A 21,668-nucleotide genomic window follows, 5' to 3' on the forward strand; every position below is an offset into this window, starting at 1 on the left:
ATAGACAAAGCTTGGACAGGTAAAAACTAAAAAATCCCATCCCATCTTGCGTATGGGAATTTGAAGTTCATCGTTAAATAAAAAATAAGAAAGTATAACTTGAATGGCATGTTGACATCTGGAAATTTAGCACAACAAAGTTTAAAATCTAAAATTAGCACTGGGTTTCCTTATGTTAATACATTTGCGATGCAATCTAGCTTGCCTTGTACCAAAAACATATTATTCACACGCATTACTCTACCTGTTACTGTGAGGTAAGTGACCCCATGTCAGTGCCTTGGGTAATGCATGACGCCTTCTATCCTATTGATGATCGAATGCAAAAGTTACTGATAAATGATAAAGCAGTGTCACTAGTAGATACATGTATATTTTATTCACGTATTATAATGAAACATAACGTGGTATACTCATCCTGGACACGGTACCTCGAGGTAAAAAACTGCAGGAACTGTCTTTTTTATAATTATATGTATGGCAGGCAATATTCATTTTTATGACTCCAGATACACAGGGTAAAACGGAACTATTACTAAGACTGTCCGTATGTCTGTCTGTCACCAAGCTGTTTCATGAACCGTAGTATTCCTAGTTAGATTTCCAAAGCGCAAGTGAAGAAGCGGTGCAACAAACTTCACCGCAGCCTTTTCTCCAAAGACGTCTGTTTACCGACTTGTTTATGAGTAAAAGTAATCACTTTACGTGCCAGTCTTGTTTAGCCACATGATTTAAATGATGTCACACAATTTCTGAGTACCAACTCCTCCTGATGATCTCTTGACCCAGCAGATAAAGAACCATGATTATATTTTTTCTTTTTGTTGGTCTATGGTAACAGCCTGACAGACGGACGAACAGCGGTCATGTTTTTATCTAAATGCTGACATAATTAAATAAATTAACAATTAGTGAAAAGTACGAACTAATTTAGATATGCAAAAACATTAATCGTGTTTGCATATCTAAATTAGTTCGAAGTTATGTTAAAATAAGGCTTATTAAGGACTAGCTTTTGCCCGCGGCTTCGCCCGCCTGAATTTCATAGCAAAATCTCAGTAATTTTTTATCGTGTACTCTGTAAGACTGGTAAACATATATGATTCAAATTAGCATTTTTTCTCATCTTTAGTTCAATTTCCTGTTTCCCGCTGTCTTGTCCAATCCCGCTTCCTGCTATGTAATCTAGATATGCCGTAGCGTTTCCTACATATTGTACCATCTTGCGAAAAATATTTCGCAATGTGTCCCGTCCCGTTTCCCACTACGTGTCTCCTTCCCATTTCCCGCTTCGACTCCCGCTTTCTGCAACGCGTCGCCGTCCCATTTTCCATTGCGTTTTACGTCCGGTTTTCTTATTAACCATAAACGTAAAATAAACATTTTTGTATTTACTATTATTTGTTATTTACTACAAAATTTAAGTGTGCCAATTTTCAGCTTTTTATCTTGAAAATTGTATTAAATCCCATACAATCTTTCACCCCACTTTTGAAGGGGTTGAGGGTTAATTTTCAGAAAAATCTGAAACACGTATTCATTACTTTGTTGTAAACAACCAAAATCCAAATTTTCAAGTCGCTAACTTGAACGGTGTAGAACTTTTATATTTACAATTTTTCACCCCTTTCACCCCCCTTCGGAGTAGAATTTCCAAAAATCCTCTCTTAGTGCTCACATACACTCACCCACATGCCAAATTTCAGCTTCCCGCCCAGCAGTTTCGGGTGTACGTTGTCTGTCAGTGAGTCAGTCAGTCACTCAGTAAGGGAAGAGTTTTATATACTTATCATATAATATATTGATACATACTGCGCCCACAATGCGCCTACGCTCTTCTGTTATACCCAGTTTTCTTTCAAAGGCTGGCTGGAAGATATTGCTTAGCAATAGGACCACCATTGGTCCATATGTATGCACAATTGTATTATTTTGTACTAATATTGTTTTTATGGGCAATAAATATATTATTTTATATTGTATTGTAAATTTAGTTTTAATAAAGAATTAAATAAAGTAGACAGAGAAAGTCGTTCTGACAACTGATAACAATTTTTGTATGAATACAACGTAAATAAATAAAATATACCTTGTGCACATAAGTATCAAGTAAAAAATCTTACGATTTCGTTGCGGGCTGTGACCGCGCTCTGCGTTACATCGCGAGCCGCCGTCGCCGCGTGCCGTGTTACCTACAACACTACCTACCTTACCTACTTAAAATAATTCCGCGTGCGTATTTTTTAATTTCACGATATTTCAGAATCTATTAATACAATTTATGTGCTGTAAAGGACAAAATTTATCGTCGTGAAATTCTCTTGATGATGAAATAATCTTAAAACTTACTCAATACTCTTAATCATAAGAATTAATATGCTTGTGTAATAATAATTGTAAAAAAGCACCTTTTAATTTACAGAATTTTTACATATAAAATGCCTTATAGATACTTAATTATAAAAGATGGATAGTATTGTCGCGGACTTTTTTATGGATCTACTAAAAACCTACATTTTTGTAGTACATTGTGTGCATAATCAATGGTAGGGCAGCGCACGAATGTAAAGATTTTCGTTAGCGCTTTTGTTTTTTGGATTACTTTATAAATGTTGATTGATCTGGCTATATTTATTTCAAAACAAAAATGCCTATAGCAATTTCGGATAATGTAGCTTTCTAATGGTGAAATAATTTTTGAAATCGGTTTGGTAGCTTCGGAGATTAACCGCCCCAAACATACAAACACACAAACGCTTACGCTCACTTAACGCTCTTTATAATATTTGTATGGATTTATGAGAGAGAAACCATAGCGTGATTTAGAGATTTCAAAGTTTTAGTGACGCCATCTAGTGATTTATTTCGGAAGTACAATATATATATTATATCATTTTGTCTGAGCGAAACCATAGCGCGTTTTAAGTCTTGGTGGCGCTATCTATTGTCTTTATGTTCAAAACTAAAATATAACAAAATTAAATTGAAAATTGATACCTTCTAATTATATCTATATCAGACTTTCATCGATAAAAAAAATTGTTTATATTCTGTTTCCACCTATCTACAACATTTTAAAGTAAATCGGCTCCGTGGATTGTTATTTTAATTTTCCTTCAGGACATTTCATCCCGGAAAATGAGCCTCATTTTCCGGGATGAAATGTCTACAAGATTAGTTTTTCAATTATCCTATGGGAACCTGACCATTTACCGGGATGAAATGTATTTACGATGTTAACCCGGTATATAAGGTACACCTACATACCAAATTTCAAGCAAATCGGTCCAGTAGATTTCGAGTGATGCGCGTTCAGACAAACAGACAGACAGACAGACAGACAGACAGACAGACAGACAGACAGACAAAAATTTCCAAAACTATATTTTCGTCATCTATATCAGTAACTAAGTATATTCCACGAAGAATTTTAAAAAATATCCAATGTACAAATATGGCCTTTCTTCAATTTTATTATATGTATTGATGATGATGATGGTAACTATCATATATTTATTTATTTATATGTAAATATAACAAAATAACCGGTATAGCCATCCATACTAATATTTTAAGAGAAAACATTTGTATATTAATTTCTTTGTAATACAAACCCAAAAGCTACGATCGATTTTGATGAAATTTGGCACAGAGATCGATGACATCTTGAGAAGTAACATAGGCTACTTTTTATTATGGTTTTAACGCGGACCGCTAGGACTATTATATGTAGATAATAATATACATCATATAATAAAAACTTAACAAAATTGCATAAAATTGGTAACTACATATTATTAAAAATTAAAGTATTGTTTATAACTATTACCTATATATACCTAATATACCTAATTATTTTTCTACTTCGCCTACTCCAATTAAAAAATGCAACGAACATCCGTTTCAATAAATTTCTAGACGCAAGGATGTTTTGTGTGTTCTGAGCGATGCACCTAGAAATGCAAACCGATCTAGATCTCCTTATACAAATTATAAAGTCATCTGCTGCGTCTATCCATTTGTTCGCGATAAACTCCTAAACTACTATACGGATTTTCATGCGTTTCTCACCAATGGATAGTGTGATTCCTGTAGGTTTAGGTGAATTATGTTTATACACTGCCGGCACTATTAAATGTTCCGTATTGGATACATAAAAAAAATATTATTTAATTTATTATTAATTTAAATATATTTTAGTAAGAATATAGTAACGAATTTCATGAAGTGGGCCCTCAGACCACACGCACGTAACTAATAAGTTACTACATTTTAATAATAATAATTTATTTCAGTTTCCCATTTAAGTTATTTAAATTACAAACTAAAAGTAAATGAATATAATATGTACAAATTATTATGAGCTGTATTTAATTGTATAAAATTTTATGGACAGTACACGAGACATTTGTGTGAAAATCTTCTTGATTAAATTCATATTTTTGAATTATTAAATATAATATGTATTTAATATAATATGTATTAATATTTAACTAATAGAACCATACAAACACAACCCACCTGATTATTTAATTTCACTTGTAACCTCTCCGATCTTCACTCATCAAACTCACACAAATAAAAATAAATGCAAAACAATCGAATGATGTATAACAATCTCACGGACAAGTAGTTGGTTGCATGACAATCAGTTGACTGATACACACTTCCATTCACATTGCAGACACGCGACACTAGTGTTGGGAAACTATCGATGTTTTTCGCATCCTTCGGCAAGTTCCAAACGAATCAATTTCAATTTAATTTTAAAATAAAATACTTATTATTATCAAATTAAATTGAAAGTAGGTATCTACTAACGTATTCAGTTATGAAACTATTATACCCATGCATTTAAACCCACGTCCCTGTCTATCCGGGACAGTCCTCTTGACCACTGAGCTATTGAGACCATGCCAGTTCGGCTGAATTAGATAAAAATGGAGCCTGGATGTTTTTGATATGTAAGTTATATGTAACTCCTAATAATTGGAATGGGTCCATATATTCGAAGGATATAAATGAAATATTATATAACTTACATTTATGGAAGAAATATTTTTCTTCCATAAATGTAAGTTAGCATTTGACATTTATGAAAATGGACAAAATAAGGAACATTTAAATTACTATCAACTGCACATTTCTATTGTCTATAAAGGAATTGAATATCCATAATTAAAACTACTTAGTTACAAAGTGAATTATGCAGGATCGACCTATCCTCTAATAATATCGATATATTTAAACCCTAGCCACAACACTAGTGATCAACAACAACAGTGATCAGTGAGTGCCACCAGCCGTCACAACTTTCGCCGACCTCTTCTCTCATTAAACAATTATTTAATATTTTATACACAACTTCACCAAGTTCCTGGATGAACTACTTCCTCATTCAGTCCAGGGTTATCAGTCTTCAACTTATGACCTCTGACGACCTCTGAGGTATAATGGTCAGCGCGCCTGTTGGGCATTCAGGGTTCGTGAGGTTCTCACTATCATACCTTAGCTTCGCTATGGCTGACCCATGCGTCAACTCGTGAAGGGGCAGGTCTCAGGATTCTCATTTTTTTTTGGTGATTTATATCTTTATCGGGTCAACTATGGCGTGTTACTTCCGCACGAGTATAGGAACACTCAGTATCCTCCCATGGATGACGTATGAAGCCGCAACTAATGGATAAACGCAAATTCAAAATTCTTTATTCAATATAGGATGATATACATCACTTATGACGTAAAAAAAAACTTAAATCTAAGTCTATTGCCGACTTCCAAAGCGCAGGTGAAGAACGTTCTAACTTTGGCAAACCGATGCCCGGGGACAACGCATTGAAAGATAATAGGCAACAACTTTCCTAAAGAGGGTTGACGTCAGGCAGGCAGTCGGCCATAAAATCAGAGCCGGTCGACTCTTCAAAAGTTATTTTTTTACGCGATACGCAAGGGCGCGGCGGCGAGGTGTCGTAGGACAACTAAGGGTGATGAGAAAGAGTCAAGCCTTGGTGTTAGATTTTATTCAAGTCGCCTAAAGGCATCTGATATGATTTTTGCGACGTTTCAACATTTTGTGGCATTTAGTCGCATACAAACTAGTAAGCTAAACTGTCAACCAATGTACAGGTTTCCTCACGATGTTTTCCTTCGACGGAAGCAAGGTGGTCTGAAAAAAAACTATTTATAGCTGAAGATGAGTCAGATTTGTATATATAATATACGTATAGGATTCGAACTAACCTCTCAACCGTGTATAATTTACTATGTTTTTCAAAATCACCTATAATGCACTAGTTTGACGTAAGAGAGACAAACAAACAAACAAATTCATATTTTTTAATTAGTAAGGATTGATACGCATTACCTTAGTTCCTTGTGAGATCGATGCAAGCGACAATCGACCGTATTAGTCCACTGACTAATATTATAAAGCGATTGTAGTATTTTATTTTTTTTATTGTAATGAAAAAGTCCCGTATGGACTGTCTACGCGCATGCGCTGTGACGACGGGCTCGCGCCTGCGCTGTGCATGTTTTCCACAAAACAAATTCTGTCATCCACCATTTTTGCTGTTGTTACCTTTAAATATATTTTGCTCGTAATTTACCAGCCCAAAATAAACAATCTTTGTCGAATACCTAGTATAATTATTTATAATATATACTTAACAGTTTAGTCATTCGCGTAAAAGCGAGCAAGGCAATCGAATGGACGATCAATGAAAAATTTATGGATATCTACGCGACGGCCTTTGATGGCAATGGCGGCGGATCAAAAAAATATAAAAGGCGTGATATTCCACGTGCTACGAGTGTACAGGAGGTGCTCCTGTGAGTTCGTTCCAATTCATCATTTCGGTTTGCCCAGATAAATTCTTACATTTTCCATTAATTCCAACACATTTTTCATTTTAATTTCTTGTACATAGAACATTAGACGTGTACATACTAATATTACAAAGCGAAAGATAGTTTTTTATTTTATTATTTTTTATTGTAAGGAAGAAGTCAAAAACTACTGTACCGATTTTAATGGAATTTGGCACATAGGTAGACTAAACTTTCAGCAGTAACATAACAAAACTTCCAAAAACATTAGTTTTACAGTTTCTCTTCTCCATTTTACACATTAGCTGAAGGTTATCGAAGATTTCCGACTATTTTTATAACTGCACAGTACCACATGAGTTTATATATCTATCTAACTAATGTATAGAGTAGTTCTCATAGACCACCAGTTGGTTCCTGTGAGGGAAAACATCGTAAGGAAACCGGCACACTGGTTGACAGTTTAAGTTCCACGATATTACTTGTCATTAGACCCGGTCGTAAACGTCATGTCAGATGCCTTCAGGTGACTTTCTGTGGGCGAAGTGCGGGTTTGCATTTTGCATTTCACTTCTCGGTCTCACTCTCTCCTCAGAGAACCAATCACATTGCGCTATTGTAACTCAACGACAACCACACTGCAATGTGATTGGTTCGCTGCGTCTCATTTCGAATCTATTCGATGGTAAGAAGTGAAAATGCAAACCCGAAAAGAACAAAGAAGAAAGACCGCAAAGAGTAGATTGTCCATGAATGAATACTACCATAAATAAGACAGGTTGGGATACAAACAACTTAACTTGAAATCTTTGGACCACCATTGCTAAACATGAAACGGACTCATCGGCCAAGAATTTGAACGTGGGCCCTTGGACCACAAGTAAATGTTTCCTATCTTCAAAATCTCATAAGCAACTATGGCGTAAAAAAACAAGTGAAATACTTTTGTGTAAACGTCCGATAGTATAATTCGGGTCTTGCGACGATATCGTTGATACCATTTTATTATCTCCACCACGACATTGACACTCGAAAGATTTCAGATAAGGCCTAGACTCCCCCGAAGCAGAGAGGAGTAGCTATAGCTAGACTACTGCATCTTCTCTCTTTTAAGTCTCTTTTGTTAATATGGAGTATTTTATTGATGTGTTGGCTCTTTATATATGATATATGAAAGTATGATTGATTATTGAAAGTATGTGTAGAATTTGCGACAAATATTCAAACGACTAGTGAATTAAATAAATAGCCAATCACTGTGTAGTGTAGTCATCCTTCAGTGAATGTGTAAAGCTATGTTAAAAATCTAAGCATTTTACACATTTTCCTTGCGTTTAATCAATCACTCACATTAAAACTAAGCAACCACCCTACCAACCAAGCATAAAATTATATACAACAGCAAAATCGTCGGATATTGCAATCATTTGTATGGCTGTCATAACACCGCGTTGGCTGATATTTTAAAAGACTGTGTGCTCCGCTCCCCAAACGAGTCTCCTGTTCAAAAACAGGTCCATTTGCATACTTTTTATTCCCTTTGTAACCCTTCTGAGTCCTGGGATGAACTTCGCCAAATTCACATCGTAAATCCACTGCTTGGTCCGGCAAAATTCTTACGATATTAATGTATAATTTCGATAAATAATAGCTGAAAAATGTATCTGAAAATTATAGCTCCCATACTGTACACTAGCAGATAAAAATGTTGCTCTAAATTGCGTAATATTAGATGGCGGGAATTGTGTGTTTTTATCGCCACGTCTCTCCCGTGACTCGCGTGTATTACGCGTTTAGTAGTTATAATAGCGTATATATTACCATAGACTATATATAGTTTCAGTGGATATGCGGCTTATTAATTCATATTACACATTTAATATACAGCTAAATAGTGTCGCTTTGTTCCTCTCTGATAGTGCTCGTCAGATTTCAACAAATAAACAGTGAATTCATGAGATTCATGATGGAATTGTGACTGTGAACTTTATTCTGTAGTCTTGGCATAGAATTGTAACAAAATGGAAGCTAAAAATAGCCGGCTATCCCCATTTATGATCCAAGTGAGTAACATTGGTTAGTGATGTTCACATCTGTTGTTTTAGTTAAAATTTAAATGCTTGTCCTAATTTTTAGTACTGTTTTAGTAATTAAAATGCCCTTCAATATCTTCTCCTAGTCTCGTAGAACATGTGAAGTGATATCATTATTGTAACTAACTATAAGCACCTAAAAAGTATGTACCTAAACTTATATTTGATAATTATGTTCTGTTATATATAATTACGCAGTTATTTGAAGTATTCTGATCTGACAATTAAGTTAACTCAATTCTCAAATAAGGTAACCTTTGATAATCCCGCATATATTTTTTGTAAACATTCGAACATACATCACTTTCAGTACTTACTAGAGCTACTAAGTCATTATTAAGTCAGAAAATCATTTTAATACACATTTCTATGTTTATTATGCTATATTATGTTTTCTATTGATGTGGCTGAACTGATTCTTCTTTGAGTGTCTTTAAAGCAAAACTTCATTTGTAAACTGTTCATTTTTCTTGTTCGTTGCACAGGCAATTCAACATTCACGATCGTGAGTTACCTTCTTTCATTTTAATCTTCTATATTTCTCTCATCTGAACGTTTTTCCGGTTATTTCGGCAGACGTTGAGCGTCGGAGCCCAGGGTCCGCATTCTATCGTTGTTGTTGACCATTCTTTCATTCAATGCATTTCAGTGCTTCGTCTCGTCCGGCGTGTCTCTGAACATGGGTGGGATGGGCCTCGTCCTGGGTTTCGTCACGGGCTTGCTGCCTCAGCTGCGAGAGCCTGACTCCATCATCCAGATCGATGACTCTTCAGCTTCTTGGATCGGTATGATCACTTGAATCATTAATAAAACGAGTCATGAGCCCAATGTCACAACAACGCATTTTAAAAAATTTTAACATCCACGAAGGTGGATAATAAATTCCCAATTAATTTCATTTATTGTGTTTTTTGTTTAATAATGGAATATAGAAAATACACAATCTTGTCTTTCGCCTTTCAGCCTCCATACCAGGGTTCGCCGTCATCGTGGGCAACTTCATCGTCCCGATGCTCATGAGCAGGCTGGGCAGGCGGCCGGCCAACCTGTGTAGCCTGGTGGTGTCAGCTGCCGGCTGGCTCTGCATCGTCCTCTCCAACACAGTCTCCGTCCTCTACTTAGCGCGCTTTCTCCAAGGAACAGGCATGGGAATGATCACAGCCCTCGGACCCGTCCTGGTCGGAGAATACACCAGTCCAAAAAACCGTGGATTATTTCTAATGAGCATATCTGTGACTATGAGTATTGCCATATTTGTTATCCAAACCTTAGGATCATATTTCTATTGGAAAACCTGCGCTTTAGTGTGCATAGGTATAGTTTTATTTAACATGATTATAGTAATATTTTCACCTGAATCGCCAACGTTTTTAGCAGACAAAGAAAGGTATGATGAGTGTCGGAAAGTATTCACGTATCTGAGAGGTGATTCGGAGAACGTTGAATTAGAGAATATGATTGCTGCTCGAATGGCGGCTAAAAAGGAACAGACTGACGAAAATAAGACGATTCGACAAAAGATCTTGGCCAAATCGAATTATTTGAAAGAGGCGGTGAAGAAGAAAGAGTTTTACAAGCCAATCTTTATAATGTTTCATGTGTACGCGATGGCGCAATGGTGTGGTATAAACGTAATAACATCGTTCACCACAGATCTATTCGAGAGGGTCGTCGGGGTAGATTCAGGAGTAAATATCCCATTGATGATAATAATAGTCGGAGCGTTGAGGATTTTTGAAAATTTATTGGGAATGGTGTTCATAAAGACCTTAAAACGGAGAGTGATGTTGTTTTCAACTATTGGCCTGAACGTTGTTGCGCTCCTGGCGATCGCAGCGTACACATTCTCAAGTCAAAAGGACTTGGTGGCTGACTCTCCTGTGATTGGCATAGTCCTGATTCACATCCTCATGTTCACGATAGCCACTGGAGCGATTCCTATAAGCTACGTGTTAGCGGGTGAACTGTTTCCAAGGGAATACAAAGGATTATGTGGGGGAATCAGTATGCTGTTCTTTTCCATGAATCTCTTCGCAAATACCAAGACTGTGTTATTTTTCTTAGGCTCTTGGGATATTTATGGAACGTTTTGTTTGTACGCTGGTGTAGTGTTGTACTGTTTGGTGGTCGTTGGTATTTTCCTGCCGGAAACTAAGGACAGGACTTTGCAAGATATCGAGGAAGAATTTCGAGGCAAAAGAACATCTTCTGAGTAGATATGAATTGTGTGAGATCGCAACCCTACCAAAGATAATGTTATCATTTAAACATTTAACTAGGTACTTCACTGTCCACGCCATAAGTCATATTATCGGTATTTTTGATAAACTCTATGGAAAAACTGTTCCATAGTGTCATTTCATGGTCATTGATAAGATGTTTTTTTGCATTCCTACCAATATCTCACCCGACTGTCATGGTCTTATGTAAAGTGATGATAAACGTTGTTTTTCTAAAATAAGTAGACTTATTTGCAATCTTTATTAGTATGTAATAATGTAGTAGTAAAGTAATATAAAGTAGCATTAAGTTATGATTGGCTAACTTCATTGTTACTGTGTTGCATTTATTAGAAAACTAACCAAATACTTAAAATAGAAATACTCGTAAATAAAAAATCGAAACAACATAGTTTTTAAGAATACTATATTGATTCAGCGTGAACTAGATAATATATTTTTTTAGAAAGCAAGTAGGTATTATAGATTTCCATTACACCATGTACTAAGTCACAGTTGACTAAACCGAAAACGGTGGTGGTAGCCATCAAAATTTGGTTAGCCTACGGTAACCACGATATATAAAAGAAAACTTAATAACTTGTTTTATAATATATTTTATCTAGTGTGTCATAATTTTACAAGATCATTTTTTTGTTTGTTTTATAAACATGTTATGGTGGCGCTACCTAGTGAGCGGCTGTGCGTGCGCGTGAGAATCGAGCCTGCGCCTACGCATACCGGACGCAAAAATGAAAACAAAACGCCGGAAATTAGCCGTGACAATAGCAGTGATCTTAAATCATATAAAATAAAATAATAGAGAATGGCGGTAGACAATCTACAATAATAATCTTCTGTGAGAGCTGTCATTTGTCTTCCGGACGGTGTCATCCATAAATGACGTCACAGAGATTTCACGACTTTTTGACCCATCCTCCATTCATAATATCTTCTGGATTCTGGTCACACTGGATAATAGTTATTTTATTGGGCACAATACAATTTACTATAACGATTAAAACCAGTCTTGGTTAATTTATAACCAGGGTTAATCAAATCAACATTTGAATTACTGGACTGTGGAAATGTTACAGGAGTGTAATATACTTAAATTGGTTTAACTTAATGACGCATAGTTAAAAAAATTGCATGAATAGTTAGTGCTTCTGTAGTGCAATGTTATATCGACTCCGCACTATCGCCGAACGCCGACGCGAATGCGTGAAAATTGCGTAGTTTTTATGAGTGGTTTTACTTACCGCAATGAAAAACCAGCAATATGCCGAGTCCATCAAAGCTCGACGAACTTTTCCGCTATAGTTTGAAGCCGGCATTAGATAACTATGTTTATTAGCCGATGCATTTGGCGTTCTCTTGTTAAATATGATAACTGAAATTTTTCTTTTTAAGAATGTGTGAGTTATAGTTAAAATTCTCACGTTGCGCTATGCTAATATGATTTAACTATATTTGTGATTTTGTTTCTTGTTTTTGATAAGTTATTTTGGTTAACAGTTAGATTCTATGATGTGATTACGAAATAGTACACGAAATTCCCCTGAATTAAAGAATCATACTTTTGAAGTTTTACTGCAAATTCGTGATGTGTCAATTAAACTAATAAAACTGGTCGAATTATTACTCTACACGAACTAATAGCCAATGAATTGAAAAACTGGACACAAAAATATTTAATTGTGGTACTTTTAGCTGCCACGCAGTTCCCAGAATTGGAAAAATAGTAAAAAATCCGGGCTATAAGGAAGCATAATCAATAAAGTGCACAAAAAGTTAAATTAGTGCCACGTACAGACGACTACACGTCAAATGTAACAATACAATTTCAAAAAGTACCCTACAATGGCCGGATATAAAATATAAACATGCGCCAAGAGTCTATTCCTAACTTTATTTCTATAGATTCCACTCATCCTCGATTGTTTTAGTTACATTAGGTGACGTGAGGCCACTAAGCCCGAGGCCAGCGTATAAAAAAAGTAGTGAATTATAAATAACTAGATGCGCCCCGGGGCTGGTGGGAATTTCGGGACAAAAATTACCCTATTTCCTTCTCCGTACTTCAAACTAAGTATGTGCAAAATTTCAAGAAGATTGGCTGAGCAGGTAAAGCGTGAAGAGGTAACAAACAAACTTACTTTCACATTTATAGTATTAGTACTTAGGATTAGGATTCCTCTGTAAATGGTACAATAAAAAGTTCATATATCTATATATTTGTAAACAAATCCGATTTATAAACGAAGTGTAACTGAAACTCGTCACTACACGCGGCGACGGAATCAAAAAATTCCATTGTTTTTATTGTAACTAGTTAGTACATGTGAGAATTAAAACACCAGTACTTAAATGGATCTCGGTAGGTAGGTACTCTCTTGACACAAAAATTTGCCAATTTAACGCTGGGCCGTGGTCAATCGCAATTTGGTGGTTTTTGCGACCCAAACATTGTGTCAATTAGAAGCTATTTTTAACCAACAAAAAAGGTACAGTGAGCTACAAGTTATATAGCTTCTTGCGATAATTAATCGAAAACTAAATTGGGTAACCTTAACCTTTAAACTTCAATAAAAATAAATAGACAGAACAATTAGATTTTTGGCACAATTGATATGATTAAATTATATATTTTTATGAAAAACTAACAGCCCCCGTCTCGGTTCAAAAAAAAATCCGCGTCAAATTGCGTTGCACAGTTTTAAAATCTAAAAATTGTGAACCAGACTGGACCTCACTGTCCATAATAATAATAAGCCCAGTAAAAGCCGACGTGTTATGACCATGATAAAAACATAAATATCTATGAAAAATATACAACAGTCACTTTTTTACTCACAAAATAATTTACAGGAAGCTAACTAAGCTCATGGCCTCTGCATGGCGTCACGTAGTGAGGACGAAGATAGTTTTTTCCGATTTATTTATCACGTTTGAAAAAATGGGAAATAACTTTTGAAGGACAAGAGGTAAACTTGACATTGACAATAAATTCTTCAATCAATCAATCTTATGATTTTTTTATACCAATCTTTAGAAATTAGACCTTCACACGCACACGTTTTCACGTCAGTTGTTAAATAAGTTTGGAGGAAAGGCTGCAATGAAGTGTTTTTGTTGCGCCGCTTCTTATTCACCGCCTTTGGAAGTCGGCTGTAGATTTTTTGACGTCACTAAGTGACGGATCCCAACTAGAATAAAGAATTTTAAAATCTGTAGAGTACCTAATGTAGACGGCCGATATTGTCTACTCCTAAGCCTACTCTCGATATCGACAATAAACTATCACCATAGCATAGATTGATAGCTAACCATAGCCAAAGTATCTAGAGATTCCGTGACTCAATCCATACATGACTCCGTTCTTAATTACTTTTATTAAAAAAAATGTATTTATTGCCTAAACTAGATTTTCACTGTGAGTTAATTGGTTACTACAATACACAAATAAACAGATCTATTTCAAAGTCTACGTCACCAGGGATAAGAAATTATCAATATTGTTGTCGTAACTAGTGATGTGTCGGCCACATTCCCATTCCCGGCGAACGTCCCAATTTTTAAGGGAATGCCTTTTCCCGGGAACGTTCCTTCAGAATTGGTAATGGCTGTTTTTTTTTCCGGATGGCGATAGCCATCCGGTGACCGTTCCCATTCCTTCAAAACGAGCAATGTTTCTGGCAAAGTGGGCGTGTTCCTGGGAAACTTGGAACGTAACAAGGAGTCAAAGCATTAATTTAATAATAGGGCTATATTGTGCAATTGTAAGGAAGTAAGTTAATTAAAAAATGCATTGTCAAACAAAAAATGGTATATTTTCCGTAGGGAAACATTATTGTTGATTAAAATTATATTAGATGGAATTACTAGGAAGTAAAGTAATTGGACTTATAGCCTTGAAATTGTGTCTGATAATAAATAATCAACACATCAATACATAGATTATTTAAAAAATATTAATTTGGATGTTTATGTTCATCCAAACACAAAAATCTAAGTAGTAAGTACTGATTACCTACCGTAAACATGCGTTGAGTGGGTATCTCAGAAATCACTGCTGGTCATCTATCTCTACAAAATAATGTACTAATATCTATACTATTATTATAAAGAGGTAAGCGTTTGTGACTTTGTGAGTTTGTATGTTTGAGGCGGGTAATCCCCGGAACTACTGAACCAATTTCAAAAATTCTTTCACCGTTAGAAAGGTACATTATCCAAGATTGTTATAGCCTATATTTTATCTTAAAATTTCCACGGTTAACTGGCTATCTTTTATTTACTTTGGTCTAGTTACTCTTTGGTATACCATGAACAAGTTGTGGCCATTTTCTTCTTGATGTAATTCTATCTGTCTGACAACACGACCGAACCACAACAGGTATATAATATACCCATTTAGCTAAATAAATCTAGCTATAGAGACCTCATCTCTGACAGTGTCTCAAAAAATAGATTTATTTTTATTAGAAGCATTAGGAAGTGAAGTGTTTTAAATACAGACCTTGGAATAGAGCTTAGAGCGGTCGATGCCCCATCACAACGGGCGGTCATGTATGACGGCAAAAAAAATCGAGTTTTTTAAATATTATCTGTTATGCATGCTTAGGTGCTTAGTTATAAAATACCAGCTGTTTACACGTGACTTCTCACTTCAAGCTATTGTCATTAAAATTATATTAATAACATTCTAAAATATTATGTTAAGTGTAAGAGTCATTCCGTTCATCTGTTAAGATGGCCTTTCACGATCCACTAAACTAAAACCATAGGTAAAGTAACAGATAGTTGATAAATACGGGTTCAAAAAATATACTCCCAGTAAACATACAATGATAAAATTACATAATATACAAACATGTATCTTGCTTATAAAGAAGTAAAGGTTATATCATGTCTTATTGCACTGGAAATCCAAGCTGTCGTAGTTGTTTCCAGTGCATTCAAAAATACATTGTTAAATTGTAGCAGACAGACCGGCATCTGATACAGGTGGCTAGTTGGTCAACTCGGACAGCTCGATCACCTATCACCCAGAGTGTTTTCATCAAAAACACAGTTAGTACTGGTCAACTTAGACCACTGGACATTTTATGATAAGTACATAATTTGAGTTCGGCATTATATTTGCAAAAACAGCAAAAAGTTAAAAAGATTGTGATTTTTTTTTAATTTTGAACCGCCTTTGCAGTTTTAAGCATTTTATTTGGCCATCTCATCGTAGATAATGAATTCGGAGCGGCCTAAACCCCACAGCCACCTAGCCACATATATTACGATTTATGATAATTAAACAATTAAAAGTGACTTTATAATGCAATCATACTCTCCCTCACATTCTGTAAACACGTGTAAATAGCAAATCATGTGACTACGAATATTATCTTGTTTAATTGTACTTAATTAGTTGTGGGCCAATGTTAGTTCTTAATTTTAATGTTTAGTAACCGAATTTATTTTATTTATCTTTATAATGGTCATTATTTATTTAAAAACTTGTAAGTAATAGGCTTTTTTCTGATTTAACATTTGTTTTTATTCATACTGTACTCTATGTACAATTGTACATAATAATGTTTGGGCAAATAGACGTTTTTCATTCTTTCTTTGTTCTATACACACGTAATGATAAAGTGCGTGAACTTGGATGTTTGTTTCTCCTTCACATAAAACTACTGAACATTTGTTAAAAACTGACACACTATGAAACAAAGCTAGCTAAAGATAATTAAAAGCTAGTAAAACATCACAATCCTACATTAGCAAGTCAATTCCTCTCAGTATAGGCCCCGAACACATTTAGTGCTGTAGTTTCTACTTGAGGTCAGGCATTGGGCCGACTACTTACGTTACTGTTTATTTATTGAACATAAATGCGCAAATACTTGACATTAATTGGTGTAAAATTATTTATACAAGCATTATATTACTATTTACCAAGTTTGCTGAGGTGTTCATATAACACCTCAGCGAACTTGGTAATTATAATCAATTTCTTGACAATGATAAATATAAATCTACTTAATGGCGATTTTATATTAGGCACAAATCCTCTATGATATTTTGTCGAGCATAGTGACATATAATTATCAAATTTCCATTTATACCTAAATATTAATAATCATCAAGATGAGATTGCAGTATTCCCCGCTATGTTTAAATACCTGTGTAGCTACCCTTCATACCAACTAAATCACGATACAGATAATATATACAGATAATATATACCAACCTCTAATATTTCACAGACTTGGCTGCAAAGATAGTAACTCCTATTATCACCTTCAGTCCCGCTGTCTGTTTTCACTAAATTCACTCATTCTCATAATTAAAACGTCACAAAGATCTTAAAAATATAAAATGCTAAAAATAAACTCATTAGTTAATATTTAAACAATCCTATATGTGTCTTCGTTTCTGAATGAGCGGTCAAATCAAATGGAGACGTCTAGTGATGTCCCTATGTAGATGTCGATGAAAAACAAATATCGATAACTATAACAGGATAACATATCCTAAGTATATATGTATACATATAATATAATATATATAAGCACACGGGTAGAATGTAACCTGGAATAACTCATAAATTTTATCTCGAAATTCTCACGGCAGCGAAGCCCGAATTTTCGTATTAGCTTAAAGCTTTTAGTATTAACGTTCCAGAAACTTCGTTTTATTAAAGAAGTCTTTGGTTTTGACTTGTAATTTCCTCAGTAGGAGTAAAAGTATCGTTATAGAAATTAAAAAAATATCTCACACACAATGTTTTCTTGCCCCAGTTTTATTATGAGCAGCCGATTCCAATACACAGAGCCAAGGACTTTACCGTCTTGGTAAACTGCCAAGTCATCTCCGTTTAGATTGGTTGATAACTAATTTACAGGCAGTCTTTTGTGACTGTAAACTAAACCCGGAAATAAAATTATGATTAAATCAAAACGCTTAGTCAAATTGACTGTTTTTGTCATTTTCTATCACTATGACTACTTAATAAAACATAGTCGCCGCCTCTGTCTGTTTCAAAACTTTCTTCTCCACCAAAGTTTTGATGTTTCACTGTTATTTAGACAATTTATTCCTCAAGCTTTATAGACCTCGTGCGAAGCCGGATCGGGTCGCTAGTAGTATAATTATAACCAAAGAAAATGAGCCAAGTGCAAATCGAGAATTCTCCCATCTCTAAACCCACTAACATCTTGGCTTGCCCTCAGATTCCAATGATATTACGTATATGTAAACAATATCAGTATTGTACAATGGTTACGCGTTGCGTATTTCTAATCGAATCCATTGTCGAGCAAAATTATTAATATTTCATATAATTAATAGACAGGTAATTTTAAATGTCTTTGATGTTTAAGTACTACTGTTATTACGCACTCGATGCAATCGAAAATAATTCAAGATCTAGACATAGGATGTCTTGACTTAATCAAACGATGGTTAAATAAAAAAAACATCGATATCGACTCATCCATCACACCACATCACTCACCTGACGGAACCACTCGACTCGTCTCTTGCGCAAGTAACCAGGTACCTACCTACCTACTTTCGCCTTCTCAAAAGTACTCAATACTATTACGAGGTACTGTCGATTCTGTCAAATCCCGACCATGTACATCCATACTCCATAGTAATATAATAAATGTGTTTGTTTGTCTTGTACGTACGTGTCATTCACGTCAAAATGGAGCGTTGGGTTGAGGTGATTTTTTTAAAGAGCAGCTGGAGAGTGTCTTTTGAGTAAGTACTTTTTTGCCGCGGGCGGAAGTGTTTTACAAACATTAATAAGTTTTTTACCTCTTATATATATATATATATATATACCCTGTCTACATATATTAGGTAGTGAGGAATACGAAGGACATATTTTTTATCCCGGAAAAATACTACCCCGTTCCGAGCAAAATTCACGGGGGCGAAGCCGCAATGATTAAAAATAAATATGTATTTTTTTAATAAAGCAAAATGTGTATTTTTGTAATAAAGCAAAAAGTTATTGCTACAGGAGAGGAACATTCAATTTAAAAAAAAAACTTTTCAATATTTTTTGTTGCATTTAAGGTAACATCTACTTCATGGACAGGTGAAACGTAAAAGCTTGGAAACAAAAAGAAAAGTTAAATATTACTATCTAAAAATAATTGTGTCGTTTTGGCCGCCAATCTCATAACATGACCATCCTCAATACACGTCTAATTTTAAGAATTGAATATGATTTAACGCAAACTAGAATGAATGAATGACAAGTATTGTAGCAGTATAGAAAAATACCTATATTTTTACAACTACTTCCCAAGAAAGTTTTAAGGTACAATGTGTAAAAGCTTTATTATGAGGTTATTGTATATAGAGGTTTCTTATTCCGAGTGTGGTTGGCGTCGTGGTGGTGTGGTTTCCTCATTTTTAGCAGTGGTGTAATAAAAAGAACAAATTTTTACTCAACACTCACCCATCATAAAACCAATGCAGTTCCATTTAAATATAACCACGACAGAGACCTTTACTGCCCTACACTAGGCACCACTAAGGGCCGTTTGCCCTTACAACCCACTCTATAAGAAATATCCACCTCAAATTAAACAGAAAACTTACAGCATTGGCGATTTTCCAAAAAGCATTGACCGTGATCTGAACGCAGGCCGCCTGGTAACCACTTAACGCGATATCACAATGCCAAGTTTACGGTCAAATGACACATAACTGGTTTCTAGTCACTATAGCTTGCTCACGGCTCTGTTTGATTTGAAATTTCGATATAGATTAGTCCATTCACCATGTTTTTCGCTTATATAGTTACATGGTTACAGAGTACAGTCTGCTGTTTAACATATTATCCAGCATCGCCTACCTAATTTGGATAGGTACGTAAAATTTAGAGAAGTGTCACGGTCACCTTGTTAACGCGGGCTTTTTTTTTTACAATTATGTCATTTTGGCTGCAAGCTTTTATTATCGTCAGATATATCTTGTTGCATTCAACATGCATTCAACGCGTGACAAAATAGTCATCTCCCTACAATAAACCGTTGGGGAGTTCTCCATTTAGGAGCCGATCTTAAGTGGACCATCAGGTCAGTTCAAATCAAAAATAATTTATTTGCATTAAGTAGGTATTACAATATAATTAGCAATTCAATGAATACCATCGGAATCTGAGGGCAAGCCGAGATGTTAGTGGGTTCAGAGATGGGAGAATTCTCGATATGCACTTGGCTCATTTTGTTTGGTTATAATTATACTACTAGCGACCCGATCCGGCTTCGCACGAGGTCTATAAAACTTGGGGAATAAACTGTCTAAATAACAGAGAAAACTGCATCAAAAAACTTTGGTGGAGAAGAAAGCTTAGAATAAAGTAAGTATATTAAGTAGTGATAGTGATACAAAAATAAAAAAAAACAATCAATTGGGAAAACTGAAGCGACGCGGCGCGAAAAATTTCAACTCTGTAGAACAAGCAGACAGATCAGAAGTAGGTAACTTGCGAGATTTGTTTACAGACAAACCCAGGTACAGATTAATCTATTAATAAAAGCTTGTAAAAATAATTTACCTTTAGTATATTCACAAATAATAACGCCCAAATCGCTATTAATTTGTATAGGTTGATTAACTGTTGACTGTATCTATCTACGTCAAAAACAAATGAGTAGTTTTTCCGATCATAGTCTTAACCGGTTTAATGTACTCGTAAGCATGCAAATACAAAATGCTCCGCGGTTTTTTCAAATTGACATACATCTATGGTGGACCACCACCTGACCAGAAATAATTATTAATATTCCGTAGAAAAACCCATACAAATATATTATCTATCTGGTAAATCAGGTTTGGGATACTGTTGCTATAAAATGCTTGCAGCCGAGACCAATAAATTAAAATAATATTGAAACGAACAAAAATAAAGTAGAGAGAGAAAATCATGATGTACTTACTGGATGGATGTCTAGATTGGATGTATATCAGGGATAACATGAGTAGGACGGGAATAAAATTAAAAGAGAACACAGTCAGAGACATCGAATTGAGTTCGAAATGAAAACGCCTAAGAATATTAAACTGCAAAAACGAATATAATTGCAATTATATTTGAGAAGGCGTTTCTTATTACTGTGATAGCCAAGGACGTAATATACCGCAAGTCTCAATAAGCAGAACGAGAAAAGTGTTAGGTTATGCTAGTAGTTAGTACCTTTGATAAATAATAGTGAATTTAGAATAAGATGTGAGGATGCATATATGTCTATGTATATTTATATGCTTCGACTTTGAACGTGATAGGTCACTGACTGAACTATAGATAGGTACTCGTAATCCCACTAATATGTATTTCCCTGCTACTGACCTGCTCTGCTTCTGACCTTCGTTTGGTTTACCGAAGCCTTAATAGCTACAACATGTACCTCTGCTGGGCAAAGTCCTCCCTACTCTCTTTGAATTTTTCCTGTCTCTAGTCTTTTCCATCAATCTTCTCTTGTCGAAATCTCTAAGTTCATACGAC

At 35.1% G+C, this 21,668-nt stretch overlaps 2 protein-coding genes across 9 annotated transcripts in view; one reads left to right on the forward strand and one right to left on the reverse strand.

The window, feature by feature from the left end:
* The window catches only part of LOC128680048 (facilitated trehalose transporter Tret1-2 homolog), a 28,706-nt gene extending 8,779 nt beyond the window's left edge, over positions 1-19,927 (reverse strand). For 2 of the 6 annotated variants that reach the window (XM_053762701.2, XM_053762704.2), the window contains exon 1: positions 19,760-19,927. In XM_053762701.2, the coding sequence (XP_053618676.1) occupies positions 19,760-19,785 (26 nt within the window). In that variant the 5' untranslated portion in view covers positions 19,786-19,927. Of the gene's footprint in view, positions 1-4,521; positions 4,677-17,390; positions 17,618-19,759 lie in introns of those variants that run through there. The other 4 variants (XM_053762706.2, XM_053762705.2, XM_053762702.2 and 1 more) reach the window with 4 other exon arrangements.
* LOC128680049 (facilitated trehalose transporter Tret1-like) lies at positions 7,210-16,764 on the forward strand. 3 transcript variants are annotated; one of them, XM_053762707.2, is made up of 3 exons: positions 7,210-8,891; positions 9,571-9,706; positions 9,885-16,764. In XM_053762707.2, exons 1-3 carry the CDS (start codon positions 8,850-8,852, stop codon positions 11,135-11,137), a joined length of 1,431 nt encoding a protein of 476 aa, XP_053618682.1. In that variant the 5' UTR covers positions 7,210-8,849; the 3' UTR covers positions 11,138-16,764. The 3 variants fall into 3 exon arrangements, with proteins under 3 accessions (XP_053618682.1, XP_053618685.1, XP_053618684.1); XM_053762710.2 differs by lacking the exon at positions 7,210-8,891 and adding an exon at positions 8,933-9,064; XM_053762709.2 differs by lacking the exon at positions 7,210-8,891 and adding an exon at positions 9,210-9,426.
* Positions 19,928-21,668: the final 1,741 nt, after the last annotated feature.

This window comes from Plodia interpunctella, chromosome 23 (genome assembly GCF_027563975.2).
Source record: "Plodia interpunctella isolate USDA-ARS_2022_Savannah chromosome 23, ilPloInte3.2, whole genome shotgun sequence".
Lineage (NCBI taxonomy): Eukaryota > Metazoa > Arthropoda > Insecta > Lepidoptera > Pyralidae > Plodia > Plodia interpunctella.

Excerpts from the sequence above, each read along its gene's own strand:
- LOC128680049 (XM_053762707.2), top strand. The coding sequence starts at position 8,850 with ATGGAAGCTAAAAATAGCCGGCTATCCCCATTTATGATCCAA. Across the intron at positions 8,892-9,570 it reads TATCCCCATTTATGATCCAA|TGCTTCGTCTCGTCCGGCGT; the intron begins GTGAGTAACATT and ends AATGCATTTCAG. Across the intron at positions 9,707-9,884 it reads CTCTTCAGCTTCTTGGATCG|CCTCCATACCAGGGTTCGCC; the intron begins GTATGATCACTT and ends TTCGCCTTTCAG.